Raw genomic sequence first — 18,354 nt, forward strand, 5'->3', positions numbered from 1 at the left:
TTCTAGCGACATCTAGTATTCGTAAGGAGAATTATTTTACAAAACAACATAACGTAATCAAGATAAACAAAAGCATTAAGTTAATTCTTTAAATATTTCTGGAAATATAAGGTGTGTTACCAAATATCTTATTTCCCACAATAATTATGCTATTTAAAAATATGGCATAATTAACGCTAAATTATACATATTAAATAATATTCATCATTTTTTTATATATAATTATACATTCTTAATAAAATGCCATTGATGATTATTATTATTATAACGTTGATAATGAAAAATAATTTATCATTACAAAAGAAAGAACCTTGACGCATGCGCAATAAGGTATCGTCATGCTTCGCGGCTCTCAAGTGCGTGCGCATCTCGGCGCGACTCGCGGCTTTCAGGAAAAAATTGAACGTACCGCTGGCCAGTAAACTGTGAGACTTCCACCGATTCGTCAGGTGAAACGCCGTATAATTATTAAATTTCTCTTTTTAACTGTGTTACTGGATATCTTAACTGTACGGTAGTTTGCTTCGATTATCTGTTTGAAAGATTTCAGCCGTATCGATATGTTAACTTGTCACATCGGTTAGCTGTCAGATTGTCAAAGATACAACAGCGTATCACCTAACTTCTCTTCTAACTTATTATTAGTCGCGGCAGTGAAAAAGCGACGTCACAGCAGCTATGGATATCAGTTGGCTACGAACTGTGAAGTAAGTCTGGTGTCTGTACACAATTGATCGGTTTGAGGAAACGTGTATAGTCCGGTGCAGAGTTATTCGTCGCTGTGTCAAGGAGGCTGATCGTTATCACGACGTCAGAAGCGTAATAAACAAGTTTCATTACGAATGAAGTATCAAAGAGTACACGGGACGGTGATATTGAGAAATATATATAGAAGTCATTATAAAACGTAGAACCACGTGACAACAAAAGATCTCGCGCGAGAGCAAGAGCGACAGATAATAAACAATCGATCGATTTGAAATAATTCGACGGTGTTTTCACATGACGCGAACAATTTCGGAGACTGCCAAATTATAATATCGTAATTCCCCCCTCGGAAAAGATGCAGTGAAGTTGGCTCGGTGGATGCCATTGACCGCCATATTCAGGAGAATCGCTCGAGACAGTTTCGAAAAAAAACTGGAAGGTGGTGGATCGAGTGAAGTGACAAGAGCGTTGAAAGGTTAAGAACCCGTTCGTTGAGCGTATTTGCGTGAAAATCGGCGAAACCGGCATAGTGAAAAACCCGTCGAGATGGAGTTCAAGTTCAACGTAAATAAACTCTTACCCAGAAAGATCAACAAGGTCACGCATACCCTCATTCCAGAGGACTTCAGAGGTGATCGTCGTGAATTGAAGTGAGTATTTCTGTTATCATTCTTATTAATAATTTCATGATTTACGTTTTTATAATTTATAACGTTTGTAGCCTGACATGTTTCCATTATTAAATCTTAAGTCCTAAGAAATATGACATTTTGACTACAATAAGTATGTGCAAGTAGCGCGAGCTATAAATAACTAAACTATACATTAACATCACGTGACAAATATTTTTCAAATTGCTTACGAGGAAGAATGACGATGAATGACGATAGTGAGAAAAATCGATACGCCCGTAAGAGGTTATTTATCGCGGTCGTCATCTTCAAGGTTATATCGTAATATGGAATATATACGATACTTTCACTTTACGTCGATGACACCGGGGATAGTCATTTATAGTAATTCTTACGTCTCGGTCGCTTCCCGGAAACATAATCGGTCCACCCTAAATAAATCTATTCGAGCACATTGACACTGTCACATTGACCGGTATTATTGTTTAATCGATGACGAAAATAAATATCAATGAAACATACGCACGCGTTGGCGTGGCTCGAATTCTTCGAGGATATTTCAATCTGAGAATTGTTGTAACACGATAGACATGGTTATTGTGTATTAAATCAATTATACATAATAATATAATAACTATATTAAATTGAAACATAAATCGTGCTGTTTTTATATATAATGTATGTACAAAAACATAACTAATTTATGTTCTAACCCATAACATAATAATAATTACAGTTTATATTACATTACATTTGTACTATTTATGGTTATGTCACAGATCATTTACATATTATAAATTAGTATAACTCACAATACTATCTGTTTTTTATTTTTTTATATTTCTACGTAATTCTATACATCTCAGCGTATTAATTTGCATCGTAAGTTAATCAAAATCTTATATGTATTAATTTACTTCGATCATCGTAAAATGTGTACTATTGGCTTGTAGTTATGCAAATGAGAGTTATTTACCCTGTATTGATTTGAGGAAATCAATCAATTGCCTTCTTATTGACTTATAATGTCTCCCAACATTTTTAAATCTAAAGTTGGTCTACCACAGCACATCTAATGCATGTAACAAGTCAACAAATGAATATCAATCAAATTTCTTGGTTTTTCTTCATCACTCTCAACCATTACATAAAGATTATTTCAGAATTATACTGCAATCACTGTAATTTTAGATTTCTTGCTCTTTTCACCTGCATGAAACTGTTGCATAAGAAATAGTTGAGGGAATTTAGAGGATAATCACATTATAGATGATACATAGGAAATTGTACATAATTTGAATTATGTTAGTTTCTGGAATAATTATTCCAGAAATATCCTTTTGAAATAAACATTCCAATAATATCCTTTTTATTCAATTACAGATAAAAATTTCTTTTAGAAACAATTTTTTATATTTATAATAAAAGATATAGAGAAATTGGAATATAAAAAATGTAGAAAAGTTCAGCTACGTATATTATAAAGAAGAGACACTTCTACAATTCAAATTTTAATCCTATATTAAAAATATAGGAGGAGAAAATTATAATCGTTCTAGTATAATGACTTAAATACAATAGTGTAGGTTTAATGTAACGAATAAAATACAATATATTAATAAACAAATAAACTAAAATTTAAAATATGTAAACACGTGAGAGTATAATTTTCAAGTTACAAGACATTGCATAGACTTATTAGTACACGACAAACGTAAAGAGCATTTACAAAGCTGTATCTATTTATTATGCATCAAAGAGACTACCTATACAAAGGAGTTAGTATAATGCAGAAAATACTTTGGTTTTACTCGCTTTGTCTCCGCTTGATCTCCGTCTATCGTTTTATTGTTTCGAAGCGTGGGCGTTTAGAGCAGGGTTCTCCAGCAGTTGAAAATAATGCGCTTGAAAACAAATTACACCCGGTCCTTTAAAATACATCGATGAGAGTTACTTTCACATATTTGTACCTACATATTGTTGTTGAAAATATTATTTGCACATTGAATTAGCAAATGAGGAAGTGCAGTTTCATGCTGCTAGAATATTTAACTTTATTGAGGATTTTGCTCGTTTGCACAAGTGCATTCTTGAACGGTGACTCAAAGAAATGTATAATGAAATATCACTGTGGTTATTTGGCCTTATTCGTGATGGAAATCTTGATAAGAGAGATCTTTTTTTAATATGTACTTTCTATCAGCTATATCACGTTCTAAAGCTATAAGAAAATAGCATCACTGAAATAAAACCGTTTTCTTCTGACGTTGGTTGCATGCTAGTTGCATTGGCATTGATTTGTGATATTGCAAAGTTTTATCAGATTTACATGCATTGAGTTTCTAAAATTAGAGTGACTTTCTTTTAATATTCCTTGCACGAAAATTACTCCTAGTATTATTCGTGATGTTAGGAATGTAGGACTGCAAGTCGAAATGTTGGAACATCTCATGGTGGTCCAGAAATATCATAAGTGACGTTGACTTTGACAAATACTAATTGGACGTAGAATATACGAGATTTCAACTTGAACTTAGACTATAAAAGATTTCAATTTGGAAAGAGATCATAAGGAGATTATAAGAGACGTATGAAATATTTTCGAGATTTTTATTTAGTTTTATTTTATATTCTGTATCTTGCATTATCACATATTTTTAGTTTTATCTCATATTGTGAATTAGCAAGGAAAGCAAATAACATCTACGCCTTTCATTGAACAAAAACGGACGATAAATCACTTCCTTGATCACCTTGATTCTTCGTCGAACTTATACGTAACGTTTGGACACAGTGAAGATCGCTCATATCATTAACCCACATAACTTGAAATACATATTCCGTAGAACGTGAAAAGTAAAACGAAGTAAATCACAAGGTAAAAGTTCTTAGAGTCTGAACATACTTAATGATCCATTCAATAACCTATTTCCGTAAACATATTTTACCATTCTTAAGTTACTTTTCTATTTTATATCTTATTTGATAGAAATTTATGTTTCAGGTATGTTTTGTACTTTTATTGAGAAAGTAGATTTTATATGAAGATCCTTTGTGTTGAAAATAATATGTAAAATGAAACGTGAAATGAAGGATTAAATATAAACGGATTAAACGATGATTTCCTTCTTATAGATCTCTTTCCGTTCCATGTAGTTAAGCTATGGGGTTAGCAATCTCATCGTATCAATTTAAATCTCGCCTGTGTATTGTCTGAGTAAAATGTGTTATGTCAGCAAAGTAATAGGCACTTGTAATTGTAGCGTTTCACGAGGAAAATTATCGAGACTCACCTAACAAAACTACCTAATCGATATCGTTGACGATCAAGCAATATGAACAAACTAATCAGGTTAAGATAACATACTAGCAAATTGGCAAATATTTTTTTCCATAGATGAAAATATAGTTTAAAATATTTCGAATTTTAGAAGAACAAAAATATTTTTCTCTATTTGAAATAAAATAGGAAATTATACTTCCATATGGAAAATTTCTTCTTTGGTGATATGCTAACTAATTGAATGTTATTTTAGTAAACAAAATAGATTTTTAATTGGCAAAAATCACCGAAGAAAGATTAAACTAACTTTTAATCTACGTATTCACGCTCGTATTAATTACAAAACACAACTTTCCTCGTAGCTTTCTTTTAAAATGAATTAAATCTATATACAATTAATAGTCCAAAGTAATTTTCTTCATTCATGCTACCATTTCACGGCACCTATCGTCCGAATGTATATTCGTGAAAACGATCCTGTTTTTCTCTCGTGAAAGTAGCGTTGAAACTTTATGTTTCAATTTCTCCCACTTTTCTTTTGCACATATTTCTTCTTTTTTTGCTCTTTCATCGGATTGCTTTGCGTGCTTCGCGTTTTATTGATTCTGAACGACGGGATTCGGAGTAAAAGTTAATTAACGCAAACTAACTGATCTCGCACATTCGACACGATAAAATATTACTGATAAAACTTCAACGACACTCTTAATACATTCGAGTACATATACTTTAGCGTTTTTAATAAGCGTTTGAAGATTCGTCATCGTGAATTTCAAATTATTATTCCGGAAGACGTTTAAAGCTTTGCTTTTGGAACTTATTCAAATGAAATTCATTTACCACGAATTAATACGCTTGCATAAAGAAGAAGAACATTGTATTTGCTTCGTGAGAATTTTTACATATTCAAACACGAGTTTGAACATCATGCAAAGGGATTGCCAGATAAATAGATGCTCATGGCCAGTTGAAATTGCGTATAAAATTCTTCGTAAAGGTACACAGATGATGTAATGGAAGGATAAAGGTTTAAAGCAATGGAATATAAAATATTTTAATGGATTTTTGTCTTCCGGTATGTACAGAAGCACTCGTCCAATATTTTATTGAGCAAATTTATTTTAGAATATTATTTTGCAAACTTGCTAATGATTATTAAGTTAAATATTATGAACGTTTTGAAAAAGAAAAAGAAATTATAATTGCAAATGTTCCTTATAATGAAAACATAAATATTTTTCATTCGTTTGTTTTTCTTCTTTCTTGAATTTTTCAATTCTTTCATTTTTTTTTTTTTTTTTCAATAAATTTCTCAAATTGAAGAAAAATATTGATAGTATGTAAATTTTTCATTTTGATTCTTTTATGTTATAGATTTCCTTAAATTATTAAAAATTTTCTTCTTAATTGAATCTGAAACGAGGTTGGGACATAAGGATCGCAGGAGAAAAATAATTATTAGAAGAAAAGTTCATCTAGAAAAAGTTAACGTGATCGATCATCAACGTGTTTATTCGTACACGTTTGTCCTAAATGTGATGGTTTCAGCGGTCACATGGAACACAATCGATTCCATCGTCATTCCTTTGAATGACTGTACATAGCGTTGTTAAGATAATCGATTCGCATTTGCATTGCAAAATAATATCATGCCGGCTCTGTTGTTGGAATTAGGTCGGATCTTATAACGAATTAACTTATGGTACGCGGATATACGGTATAATGACGGATTTCATTACTTGAAATAGTTTATAATAACAGAATGGTATAAGAAAAAGTTAAGGTGTCATGGACAGGTAGCTATTACTACTTTACAGTGTTCTTTATTTACTTTGATCCACGTTCTCGGTTTCCTGGACAGGCAATCAGAGGACAGGCAACATAGTTGAGTCTGACTCAGACGCTAATTTCGAAGCGACGCCGTGTAATCGTATTGTGTAATCGATTTACGAACCAGCGTCTAAAGAAAGAAATATGAGTCCATTGTGTTTTGTAATCGCGTGATGAAACGGACAGACAGTATGCGTGATTGCGACTGTAAATTAATAAAAATGATTGTTCGGATAAAAATAATTTACTTGTATACCAGTATATTTAATATAGTTTGGGAAGAATAGAAAGAAACTTATATATGACAATAAAGAGATTTTTCTTCTTTTTGATCAAAGAAGTATACTTTTCAGAAATATGTTCTGATCATTCAGCCATTAAACGCTAATAAAGATTCATAAATAATTTCAGAAAAAGAATTGGTGATTAAGTAGGGTTAAATATTCAATTTATCAAATTGGCAATTGAATTAGCTTGTATACTTAACTTCAATTGATGTTTCATAACATTGATAGGATTTTCTCATTAGATTTTCATCCGTTATAATAATTTTATAATTTTTTAAAGTAAAATTTTGTTACATAGGAAAGGAATAACAATATTAATACAATAGTAAATAATAATAAATCTAATATATTAAATATATTAAAATTGTCTAAAGTCGAAGTCTAATAGTCAACTCTAAATGGAATGAAAAATGAAAATTTTATCATCTCTCGTGCTTAGTAACGATCAATTTTGTCGATACTAATCAATTTCGTGATTTGACAAAACAGAGTTCATCAAATAAACAACATTCGTTTATCATTTGCGATAGAAATGAGCTTTGGTACGTGATTTTTTGCAATATAAGATTATCTGAATTTTTCAAACAATAAACAGCTAGCCAAGGTTAAAATATTAACTTCCTAATGTATTCTAAATTATTCAAATAATTATAAATCTTGGTAAATAAATAGAATTGTGTAGTGATAGAAAAAAGAATTATATTCCTTGGCTAGAGATAGACAAAATAAAGCAACTACATGAGAAAAAAACAAGAGGAAAAAGAAGGCAGAAAAAACTAGAATAGTTGAATCGTTTAAGTTGTAAATCACATCTCACAATTCACCATGAAATTGAGATTAAATTGTGGATAAGTTTTTAACTTTTTTCTTTTCTTCAGAAATATCTTAATGGTTACAGAGTGCTAATTTATTATTATCAGAGTATAAATTTTTATATAATTTTTTGTACATACACGTTATAAATTGATAGAAAATTTAATTTTTTTTTTCCAGTGAATGTCAAAGACAATTAAGCCGAGTTCTAGACGACATGGGAGAGGCTTCTGCTAGAGCCCAAGGTCTGAACAAGCCAATAACCAGCACCCTAAAACTTCGAGATACTGACCATGTAGTTTATTTATTAGTAGACAATGAAGCTAACAAGTAAGTATTTTAAACCTTTTTTATGCTAAATTTATTATTTTTAGTTGATTTAGCTCAGTTAATTATTTCGCAACATTCTAACTTATGTTAAAAAAGACCTCTAATATCAAAAATTATAGTGTGACAATTGAATGATACTCGATATTTTTCAACATTGACTTATCAAATTTTCTCCACAGAAGAATTTCAGAATTTATACTTCTCTGGAATTAAGAATGAAATTTTCTAAAAACCGAGTTAAATATTATTTAGTTAAATATTTTATATTTTTTTGTTATCGAATTTCTTTGAACTTCTTCTTCTTCTTCTTTTTCTTCTTTCCTGGAAATTAGAACAGAAATTAAAGTAAAAGCAAAAGGAAATGTTAATCTTGGTAAGCAAAAAAAACCGAGTTAGTCAAGAACTAGGAAATGGTGAAAAAGGAGCAATATGAAAGTGCAATTATCCTTGCTAGCTCCTTCGAAACGTTAAATATTCGTACGCGGATAAATTGCTTTCGGAAAGACGTGGGTAAACGACGAAGAGCTTCTTGAAAAGCGCAATCCAAACCCGGAGCAGCGGCTCGAAAGGAAGCTGTATTCCCCAGGATAAGGGGTTTCGTAGCGTGCAAAATGGTCGGTCGGTCGATCGATATGTCTGTCGCCTCCCCTACAGAAATCTAGTTTCCACATCCTCGCAGAATCCTTTCGTTATATACCGCCATTCAAAAGCTATTACGGGGATAATTCGACTTTTTTCTTGTGTAGTTGCAATATATTACATTTCTGTATGTTTGAACTAGTTGATTTATTAAATTCTTTCATTAGTTATTACATTGTATCTAGCTGTTTTTAAAATTTCATTTATTAATAATCTATTTGTATAATATGTTTAAAAAATTTATAATTTAAATTGTTTTATCTCTTTTCACTATAATCATGGATAAAAATTGTTGTTGGTATAGAGACGTTGCGTATAGAGACAGTAGTTGGCTCATGAAATTCTAAAAATATTGTTCGTGGCATACTATTGCGATGTACGTTATTAATTATTGTAAGTAAGCACTTTCCCATCTTCATGGCCAGTTTAATTAACCATGAAATATCATTGAGCTAGTTTTAAATTACGTGGTTTATTGTAACAATAGTAGGTCATAAATATTGGTAATAGAGGAGGAAAGTTGGTAGCGTGAGAAATTCTTGAAATGCTGAATAATAAATTATAATTTATAATGACTTTCAACAAAAGTTTCATCGTTACTTGATGAGTATTATGTACAAAATTCTTTTGAATAATTATTAAAAACTTTTATTCTCAATTGGTACCTCTCTTTAATTTATAAAAATATCTATTTACAAAAATGAATGTATTAATTATATTTATATCATTTTTAATTTTGAATAAGAATCTATATACCACCATGATCAAATATTACCTCTATTTCAGAACAAACTTTAATTTCAAAACTTAAACTTTCTATCCGCAAAGTTGTCACAGCAAAGAGGTGTAAGAGATGCAAATAGCAATCTCGCCAGGAAGAGCTTCCTAAAAACAGCACACGGTGACGAACACGGTGGTCCAAGTTCTTCAGTTTCATTACGAAGTTCCTTGAGTCTCTCTATCTACATATATCTAAGAACGCGAACCTTGCATGGACCGCAGCCGTGAATCATCATCGCATAATGTTACAATCTTCCTTCGATTTTTCAGCGGACTGGGCAGCGTGGTGGGATTGTTGAAGACCGGATCGAAGAACCTCTTCATGTTCGACGAGACTGGTGCTCATTACCAGCTAAAACCAAGATGCATTCTGGACTTCTACGTGCACGAGTCACGGCAACGCATGGGCCTTGGCAATATTCTCTATCAGCACATGCTCTCCGTAAGTGGTTACGCAATTAAATAGCTGTAATATAAATGATTTCAGTTGGCAGAAGATACGTAGAATGCAATTTAAAACTCAGACAGTGCAGCAAGGAATATGACATTGATAGTAAAAGTTTTGTTCAATGTTTTGGATTGTTTGTGAAATTTATATCTTTATGAGAACTGAGAAGAGCTAAATATCACAACAAGTATCATATTTTATACATTTTTAGGCATTATATGCGTTTTATGCATTTTGATACTTTGAATGGAAATATGTAATGGTTTATATGTAGAATTGTATATTAAATTAATGGTTTCAATCAACAGGAGGCTCACGTGGAATGCAAATTTAATATTCAGTGTTTTTGAAGGAAATATAGCAGGAAGGAATATATCTAAGATATTGATAGTAAAGAGGTTTTATTTCAATTAAACATACGATTGGTCACAACAGTAATTTAATACTTTGAGTTGAAATATTATATAATCATTTATGCAGCTATGAAATTATCTATTGATGGTTATAAATGAATAGTTCCAATTGGCAAAAGAGTCACGTAGAATGCAAATCTGAAGAGAGTATTTAATGATACAAATAATTTAATACCTTAAATTATTATAATCGTGAAAATTATGACTCAGATACGATAAATATGTTGTTGATAGTCATAAATATATCATTGAACACGGTGCGAATGTCGTTTTAATTTTGTTGAAGGTTACTGTTATTAAAAGAATTAGAATTTCTTATGATGTACCAAGGCCACAAATTATTTAGCTTTCATAATTAATGATTTCATACATTTAAATTAGAATAGGATAAAATGCACAAAAAATAATAAATAGCAAAAATAGAAAAATAAAAATTGCTATGCAGAATAAAATTTTAATATTTTTATTATTTGGTTTACGCTTAGCGTGATTAGCGAGATAGCATGTACATTGAATTTGAAAGAGCAAAAAATGAATTTACGAGAACGAAAAGAGCAGAAAAGTAGATTGGCCGGGAATTGACGTTTGTGGTTCTGTGGTATACCAGATTTTTTTCCCTCGTTCTGTTATGCTTGCTGCATTTCTGTCAGAATCACAGCAAGTGCTGTTGATTTACCGGCACGTGAATTCACCTCGTGCTTTCGTGCACGGTGCTCAACTAACACGATTGCCAGTCGGTGCGGTACTTTTCCGTAATTAAAGCTTATTAACCTCGGTTCAAGACATTCTACAGAGCCTGTTGTTAAAGTACGAATCATACCTTTCATTCCGTTTTCTTTAAAATTTCCATCAACAAAAAATATGCATTTTTACAAATGGAAAAAGAGAAACTTATTATATAACAATATTTCAGGCAACAATTGATTTTATAAATTAAATTTTTGATTTAAATAAATCCTTAAATAATTTATTGATTCTTTGTTGTATTAACATGTTCATTATATATCATATCATAGTAATAAGTTTGGGTGAGATATACACGTTATATCTGGTGTTTCTGTTGTGTTAATTCCTCCCTTTTGTTCTGTTCAATTTTGTTTTGCCTACGAGCGTTTGCGAAATGATATTTCGCAACGCTCGACTCAACAAGCAAGCAGCCTGGTTTTGCGTAAGATTTCTATGGAAGTGGTTTAGATCAAGACAGCTGGGACGCCTTTCTGCTTTTACTCGGGAAGTAATTACGTCTCGTTTACACTGTTCAACACGATTCACATCCTCTACGTGGGTGGATAATAATTTTGTACGCAGGACACGAACCGGTGTAAGCTGTTCTTTCGTTAAAGATTCACTCGCATAGTTCCAACTACATACCAGACTTCCGTTCCCTTTCCATCTTCGGTAACAGACGTTTCTGGCGTGTGAAACACTATGACGTTTGATATATAAATCGTGTACGATTATGGTAGATTGTGCGTTTAAAATAAAATCGAACATTCTTTTTTCTTTTTTTTTACATTGAGCAGACAGTGAACGTATATACACATTTTGCTGTATAATTTGAGCTTGATTGAAGGTGTAATTAACGTTATGTGATTGTAATATTATAATTGATAGATTTAATTATTTGTACATGTATTTAAATTAATTTATTATAGAGTTAATAGTAATTAAGATTAACACTGAACGATCTCAGAAACTTTTCTACAAATCATGTTTCCAAATTAGATTTTATAATCTTAATTTAGATTTTTTTAGATTGGAGGGATGATGGAGCAAAAGGGACACTATAGAATAAAAAGAGAAAGATGATAACAGGAAACAGGGAAGAAAGAATATGGAAGAAAAGAAGAAAGGAAAAAAGGGAATGATTAAAATAAAAGAAAACAAAAAGAGTAAAAAAAGGAAGAAAAAAAAGAAATAGGACTTACACATATATCTTTGTTTTTGCTAATTATATCATTCCAGTAAGAATAATTTAGTTCTCTATCATTTTCATACAAAAATTAAACTTTTATTAAATAATTACTAATTGTAAGTATAATTCGATTTTTCTTAACATGATTAAAGAGAAACAGTACTAAAGAACTTTTACACAAAAACATATTTTTTCTATCAATTTTGTTATTTATTCTAAATCTTTTGTCTATGAGAATTCTACCATTTTATCGTCCAAATATTTGTAAGAAAAAATTATATTACATACATGTGGATTGTTTAGTCAAGTTCCATGCGACAATTAGGAATGGAAAAAGGAACAGATGCGAAAGGCGTCTAGCTACGAGTAGAATGATGCAAAAGGCAACGTGTTACTATTCGTGTACCGTTACTACGGCAATCTAAATGAAGGATTTCTTATTTTTCCGTGCAGCTGGAACAGCACATAGACCGGAACGTAATATGGCCGAACACAAAGCCAGACCTTAAACAGAGTAATGATTGGCCTCCTTTATTTCTATCACACGACTTTCAACCGCCCTCCAATCTGTTTCTTGCTCATTCACCGATCAATAGTCATTTTCTTTGATTTTTCGTCCCATGTTCGAAGTTCACCGGCGAAATCGTAGCTCGCGTGCAATTCTCTAATCACCGTTTTCAATCTAACTGTACATACGCTTAACTGTCCATTGTCGAATGTTATCTCCTTGCTATCGCTCTAAAATCCATTTACTTCGTATTTTTCTTTGATGTTGGTTTGAATACATTTTCGAACATTCATATCATTAATTATCTTGTAACTATTTAAAAAAATTGTAAATGTCTATAAGCACATGCTGCAAAAAGTTCTTCTGTATACTTAAAAAAAATTTTTTCAATTAATGAAGGAAGTATCTAAGAAACATTTCGAAAGATAAGTAATAGTTAATTTATTTATTAATTAATTTAACTTAAGCCTCTCTGTATTTCACTGTTCATATGTATATATGTATTTCACTGATGTTCTATCTTTATTTCTTCCACTTTTCGTTGTGCTAAATAATTGATTACATAAAAATAGGAAAGGTAATTACATTGAAGAACATTAATTAAAATAAATATTAGTCTTAAAACCATGAAACTTGACTTTCATTTTCTTGCCATGCAAAAGATTAAAAAATAATATTAAATAGCAAGAGAAAATATTTGCACGCCTATAGGAGTTAATTTTCGTGATTCGTTCTCGATAAGAAGTGTGGCACAGTGTATAGTAGCAAATTAGTGGACGGTCTTAAAGAGGAGCGTGACAAAAGGTTATTACACGTGGGTTTTACGATCGAAAAGGTAACCCGAAAGGTGACTGAACTCACCTCTAAATTCTTTGCTGGACTCGTCTGAAAGAAATACCAAAAGATCATTTTTAAAAAATTAAGAAAACATTGAATTGTTTGAAGTGTCGATTATTATTTTTGTGCATTAATTATTATTTTTATTTATTTCCATAATAATAATACTTACGTGCAATTTTTCATTTTCAGGAAGAGGATATTAGGCCTGTGAAATTGGCGATCGATAGACCTTCAGAAAAGTTCCTGGCCTTTCTAGACAAATACTATGGTCTTTCGAAGATTATTCCGCAGAATAATAAATTTGTCGTCTTTCGAGGATTCTTCGACGACGGTACGTATTTTTTTTTTCTTTCCTTTAATTCTTTTCAAACTTTTGTGATATCAAGGCTAAAACTTATCTCTACTTATCTCTACTTGAAAAATTGTAGGAAGAAGAATAAAGAAAAATAAAAACACAATTATATTTTGTAGAAAAAAGAAACATGTTCTATAAATTCGTAGGCATCCGTATTCTAATTTTTTTTATTGAAAGATCGTTAAATAATTACACTAATTACTTCATCAAAGAAATAAACCTGACGCTTTGTTCGTTAACGACCACAGTGCTAGAATTTTCATTAGTGTGAAAAATAAATGTTGGTAAATCATTATAACACGTGTAATTAATCGATAATTTTATCAATGAAATTTATTTATTGAAATAATAAATTCAAAAAGAAATTGTCTAAATTTTTAAAAAAATTTCTGAAAGTTCTAAAGAAATTTTCAAATAAGAATATTAATTTGAACTTGAATTTGCTTAGTAAATAAATAAAAGTGAAATAACAATGAAAAGTTTTTAATTTATCAAACAAAAAAAAAAAAAAATAAGCAGCAGAAAAATAAAAGACTTAATTTTCGTTTTAATTGATACCATTTTTGACAAACAAAATTTGATGAATATTTCGTCTTGAAGGTAGCTCCATAAAAGTACAAGGTAATCCATGAATCCATTGTCGATCTGGTTTCAAGTTAAAAGATACGAGAATGGTGGAATGAAGGTCGAGGTTCTTCTTACGATTCGTCCTTCGCCGGTAGATGCCCTAAATCGGTAGTTTCTCACATGGAGTGGCATAAAATTGCGGTCAATGTCATCCTATGTAACAGCCTTATTATGTAAATCTCTTGATCGATTCGAAGCTGTTCTTAAATGATAAATTCGCTAACTCGACATTCTGTCGATTATGAATGATCTGATCCAATTTCCTTGACATCGGATAATTTATGGTAGGATATGAAATTGCCCGTTTTGAATTGTATACGTTAGTACGATTTCCATTTGAGGAAATTAAATAAAACTCGATAAGCTCGTTAAATTAATTGTTTAGAAATAAGGAATGCAATCTTTATTATTAAATTAATATTAATTTTTAAATTTACAGTAAAGTAATTTGACATTATTAAATTACTTTGGTTTCTTTTAATACTTTAGTATAACGCTGTTTAATAATATATTTGTTGTATATTATTTTGCAGAACGTCAGGATGTGAGGACTAATAGATACAGTTTACCTGCAAAGACCTCGGTTGATATTGGTGCTTCTAACGTCGTACATAATAATCTTGGGAAGAGTAATTCTAGGTATAAAGATTTTATTTGTACATATTTTTAGTTAGTTTTCTCCTCTCCCCCTGATTCTCTCTTTTAAATAAAAAACTCATATTAACAATTTATATCATGGTTTTAGCTTAAATGGTGTTCCATACTCTTCCTCCGTTTCACGCAGCTCGTTTGGTAGATACGCTGCAGCACGACCGCCTTGTTCCATGGCCAATGTAAGTACAACTCCACAGAACACCGAAGATCACCGACAAATAAAATGCACAAAAGCAAAGTACCAATTATAACTTAAGTTTACATTGTTTTATTCTTAAACGATAGAAATATAGATTAGAATTATTATATTCACTACACGTATACCTACATATATAAATTAAATACATATTTTATATTAATTTATACAATTGTAAATCTTGCAATGTTATCTAATGTTATATAATATTTTTATATTTATATAAACTTCTTAATTATTAATTGTTTTATGATAAAATTCTAACTATATTTTTTAACACAATAACACTATTCATAGCGGTGATAGTATTTCTAATGCCATGACTAAGAATGCATTAACGCTTTTTTTTTAGATAATCCATAATACTGCTGTGCTTGGTCCATCTGCCGAGCGTACTGGGTGAGTAAAATCAAAAGATAATCATCCAGATTATTCGATCCAGCAAAAATTGCTTACAATATTAATTAGTAGTCGACAAGTTGTTTGTACCTATGGAGAGGTGCAAAAGCTCTCTTCGACATCTGAAGCTTTAGTTAATTCTTCAATGGCCAGATAAGTTGTTCTAGATGAAGAATAATACTATTTTTAATTATATCAATGACTTAAATGTGCAATAATTGATAGCGCTGTACTAGATAATATTATTCATTGAGATTTTAAGATACTCATGGTTGGTCGTTAAAGAGTTAAGGAAAACATGAATAACACAGCAATACGCGATATAAACAGCTTTCACTATTTTTACACTGAATGTGTATATGCTACCTCTTGCCAGCGCACATTTGTACGCGCATCATAATGTTATACATATTTCCTGAATCTTTCTCTTGCTTCATTTCATCAATATTAGCCCAAGGTTTTAGGTTGATTAATTCGCTCCGATAAACAACAAAAACATGCAAAAATCTGATTATGTTGCTTCCATTAGTTAAAAAAATTTCAACATTTATTTAAGTATATAGTTAGGTATAGAAAAATGAACTTGCGTCTTTCAATGTCACAAATTCTTTATATATTGTATAATTAAATAATTGTGTGATGATATTAATTAATTTAATTGGCTGATAAACAACAATGGAAATTACTAATTAAACATCCTTTATAGCATTATAAAAATATTATAAAAATTGAAATATTGAAAAACCCTGTAAAGGATCTTTAATATTTAATTGAAAAAGAATGATTTGAGATACAAGTATCGTTTCATTATTTTATTTATAACGCACAGATATGTTTAATTTATTGAACACTTATTAGATTAATTTGCGCATGTATGTATGTATGTATGTATATAAGTTATATTTATTTATTGTGATATGTATCGATTATTTTCAATTGGCCACTCGCACCTGTGCATATGATTAAAATCTGTTCACCGGATATGCTGCATGGACTTTATATTTATTTCCTTTTCGTTGACAGATATTAAGCGATTTCACTTCCATGAAAACACCAGTTCAATATTCCCAAAATCCTCTGCACAATGGCAACACGTTCCTTTTACTCTTGTTTTCAGAGTAAGTAATTTCATTTGCGTCACTTGCGAAAGTTCTAATCCATGCATGACTCACTTTTTTAACAAAAATATTACATTCATTATGTTATTATATATTATATAGATATAAAATGATAATTTATTTGAAAAAAAAACATAAGAATATGTTATTTTATTTTGAAATGAAAATTAAATCATTCTCAAGTATTTTATATTTTAAAAAATCAATATCATAATATGTTTTGCTTAGTAAATATTCTTTATTAAAAAATCTAATTTTTTTTCATTTATTAATGTAAGTATAACATTTTAATAACATAAAATTACACGCAACTATAATCATGAAATGCATATTATTACCAGATGTATTTCCACAATATTTTCATGGGAAGTTACTTTTTCAGTGAGAAACCGAGCACACCGACTGCAACACAATTAAAACCGGAACGACCACGTTCGTTGAGTCTTTATTCAGAAGAAGAACAGAAGCAACGTACAAGTGAATTGTCAACAGTACCAACTCCTGCTTTACCGGACTATCAACCAACTCCTTTAACTACCATTTTACGGGAAACAGAGAAAACTGAAAATAATATAAAACCATCACCATCGTGTAGTCAAGAAGTAGCTGGTTCAAATCAACACAATAGATTAGATCTGAAATTCTACCACTCCCCTTTATGGTAAAAGAAAGCACTGGGACAATATTAGAATTATATCATTTGCATGTGCGATAAAATTAAGAATGCTTTATCTCTCAAAACAATCAATGGAAAGATTAATAATAAGCTTAATGGAAATTAAACAGCTGTGGTACTTGAGGAGAGAAATATGTACAATAACAATTGGAGAAAGCAACTCTTTTATTTTTTGTGAGACTAATTAACAAATTATTATTGATTATTTTGTATATCGTGAAATTGCACTTTGAGCAATAGATATAGAAACAATACTTAGATCATTATGACTAATAATTAAAACTTGAAAAGAAATTGTATAAGTTATATTTTCGTAATAAAATCCTAAATTTATGTCGATGATTTTTTCCAGCACTTTCTTAAGCTTTAATTAGGCTTAATATTACATTGAAAAAAGTACTGAATTTGAAATTAAACATTTAATCGATATGCTTCAGTTGATTGAAACGATGATAATATTGAAATTGTTAGTAAATTATTGTGATGAAACAGATTGAAATCGTAGTACACGACTAATATCGTGTAGAATGCATATATATATACATATATACATATAGGCTGGCTTGTAATTTTATACATAGATGAAAACGATACAGGACATTTTTCATATATCACAAATATAGCGATACGTGATTTGTATAATAAACTTACCATTCCTTTTATTTTTTTACATCACATTTTTTTTAAACTAATCTTAGAGAAATTTATTACTTTTTAACCTTGTCAAGTTCAATATTTTATTAGGACAAAGAGAAATTTTAGTACAAAATATATTTATTGATTATAAAAGTTTTGTATTTTCTATTATTAAATTCGTAGGAATCTATAAAATTATGGTGACGAAGTGGAACCTGAATATAAAATGAAATCGTCGTTGTCACTAAAAATATATCACATGATGAG

At 30.3% G+C, this 18,354-nt stretch overlaps 1 protein-coding gene across 3 annotated transcripts; it reads left to right on the forward strand.

The window, feature by feature from the left end:
• Positions 1-400: 400 nt before the first annotated feature.
• LOC122532875 (alpha-tubulin N-acetyltransferase-like) lies at positions 401-18,117 on the forward strand. Of its 3 annotated transcripts, none has more exons than XM_043662030.1 (8): positions 401-1,358; positions 7,734-7,883; positions 9,573-9,744; positions 13,616-13,757; positions 14,942-15,047; positions 15,154-15,241; positions 15,611-15,657; positions 17,158-18,117. In XM_043662030.1, the coding sequence occupies exons 1-8, from the start codon at positions 1,255-1,257 to the stop codon at positions 17,438-17,440; spliced, it is 1,092 nt and encodes a 363-aa protein (XP_043517965.1). In that variant the 5' UTR covers positions 401-1,254; the 3' UTR covers positions 17,441-18,117. The 3 variants fall into 3 exon arrangements, with proteins under 3 accessions (XP_043517965.1, XP_043517964.1, XP_043517966.1); XM_043662029.1 differs by lacking the exon at positions 15,611-15,657 and adding an exon at positions 16,681-16,775; XM_043662031.1 differs by lacking the exons at positions 401-1,358; positions 7,734-7,883; positions 9,573-9,744; positions 15,611-15,657 and adding exons at positions 11,196-11,484; positions 16,681-16,775.
• Positions 18,118-18,354: the final 237 nt, after the last annotated feature.

The sequence above is a fragment of the Frieseomelitta varia genome, unplaced genomic scaffold, assembly GCF_011392965.1.
Source record: "Frieseomelitta varia isolate USP_RPSP 00005682 unplaced genomic scaffold, Fvar_1.2 scaffold_480, whole genome shotgun sequence".
Lineage (NCBI taxonomy): Eukaryota > Metazoa > Arthropoda > Insecta > Hymenoptera > Apidae > Frieseomelitta > Frieseomelitta varia.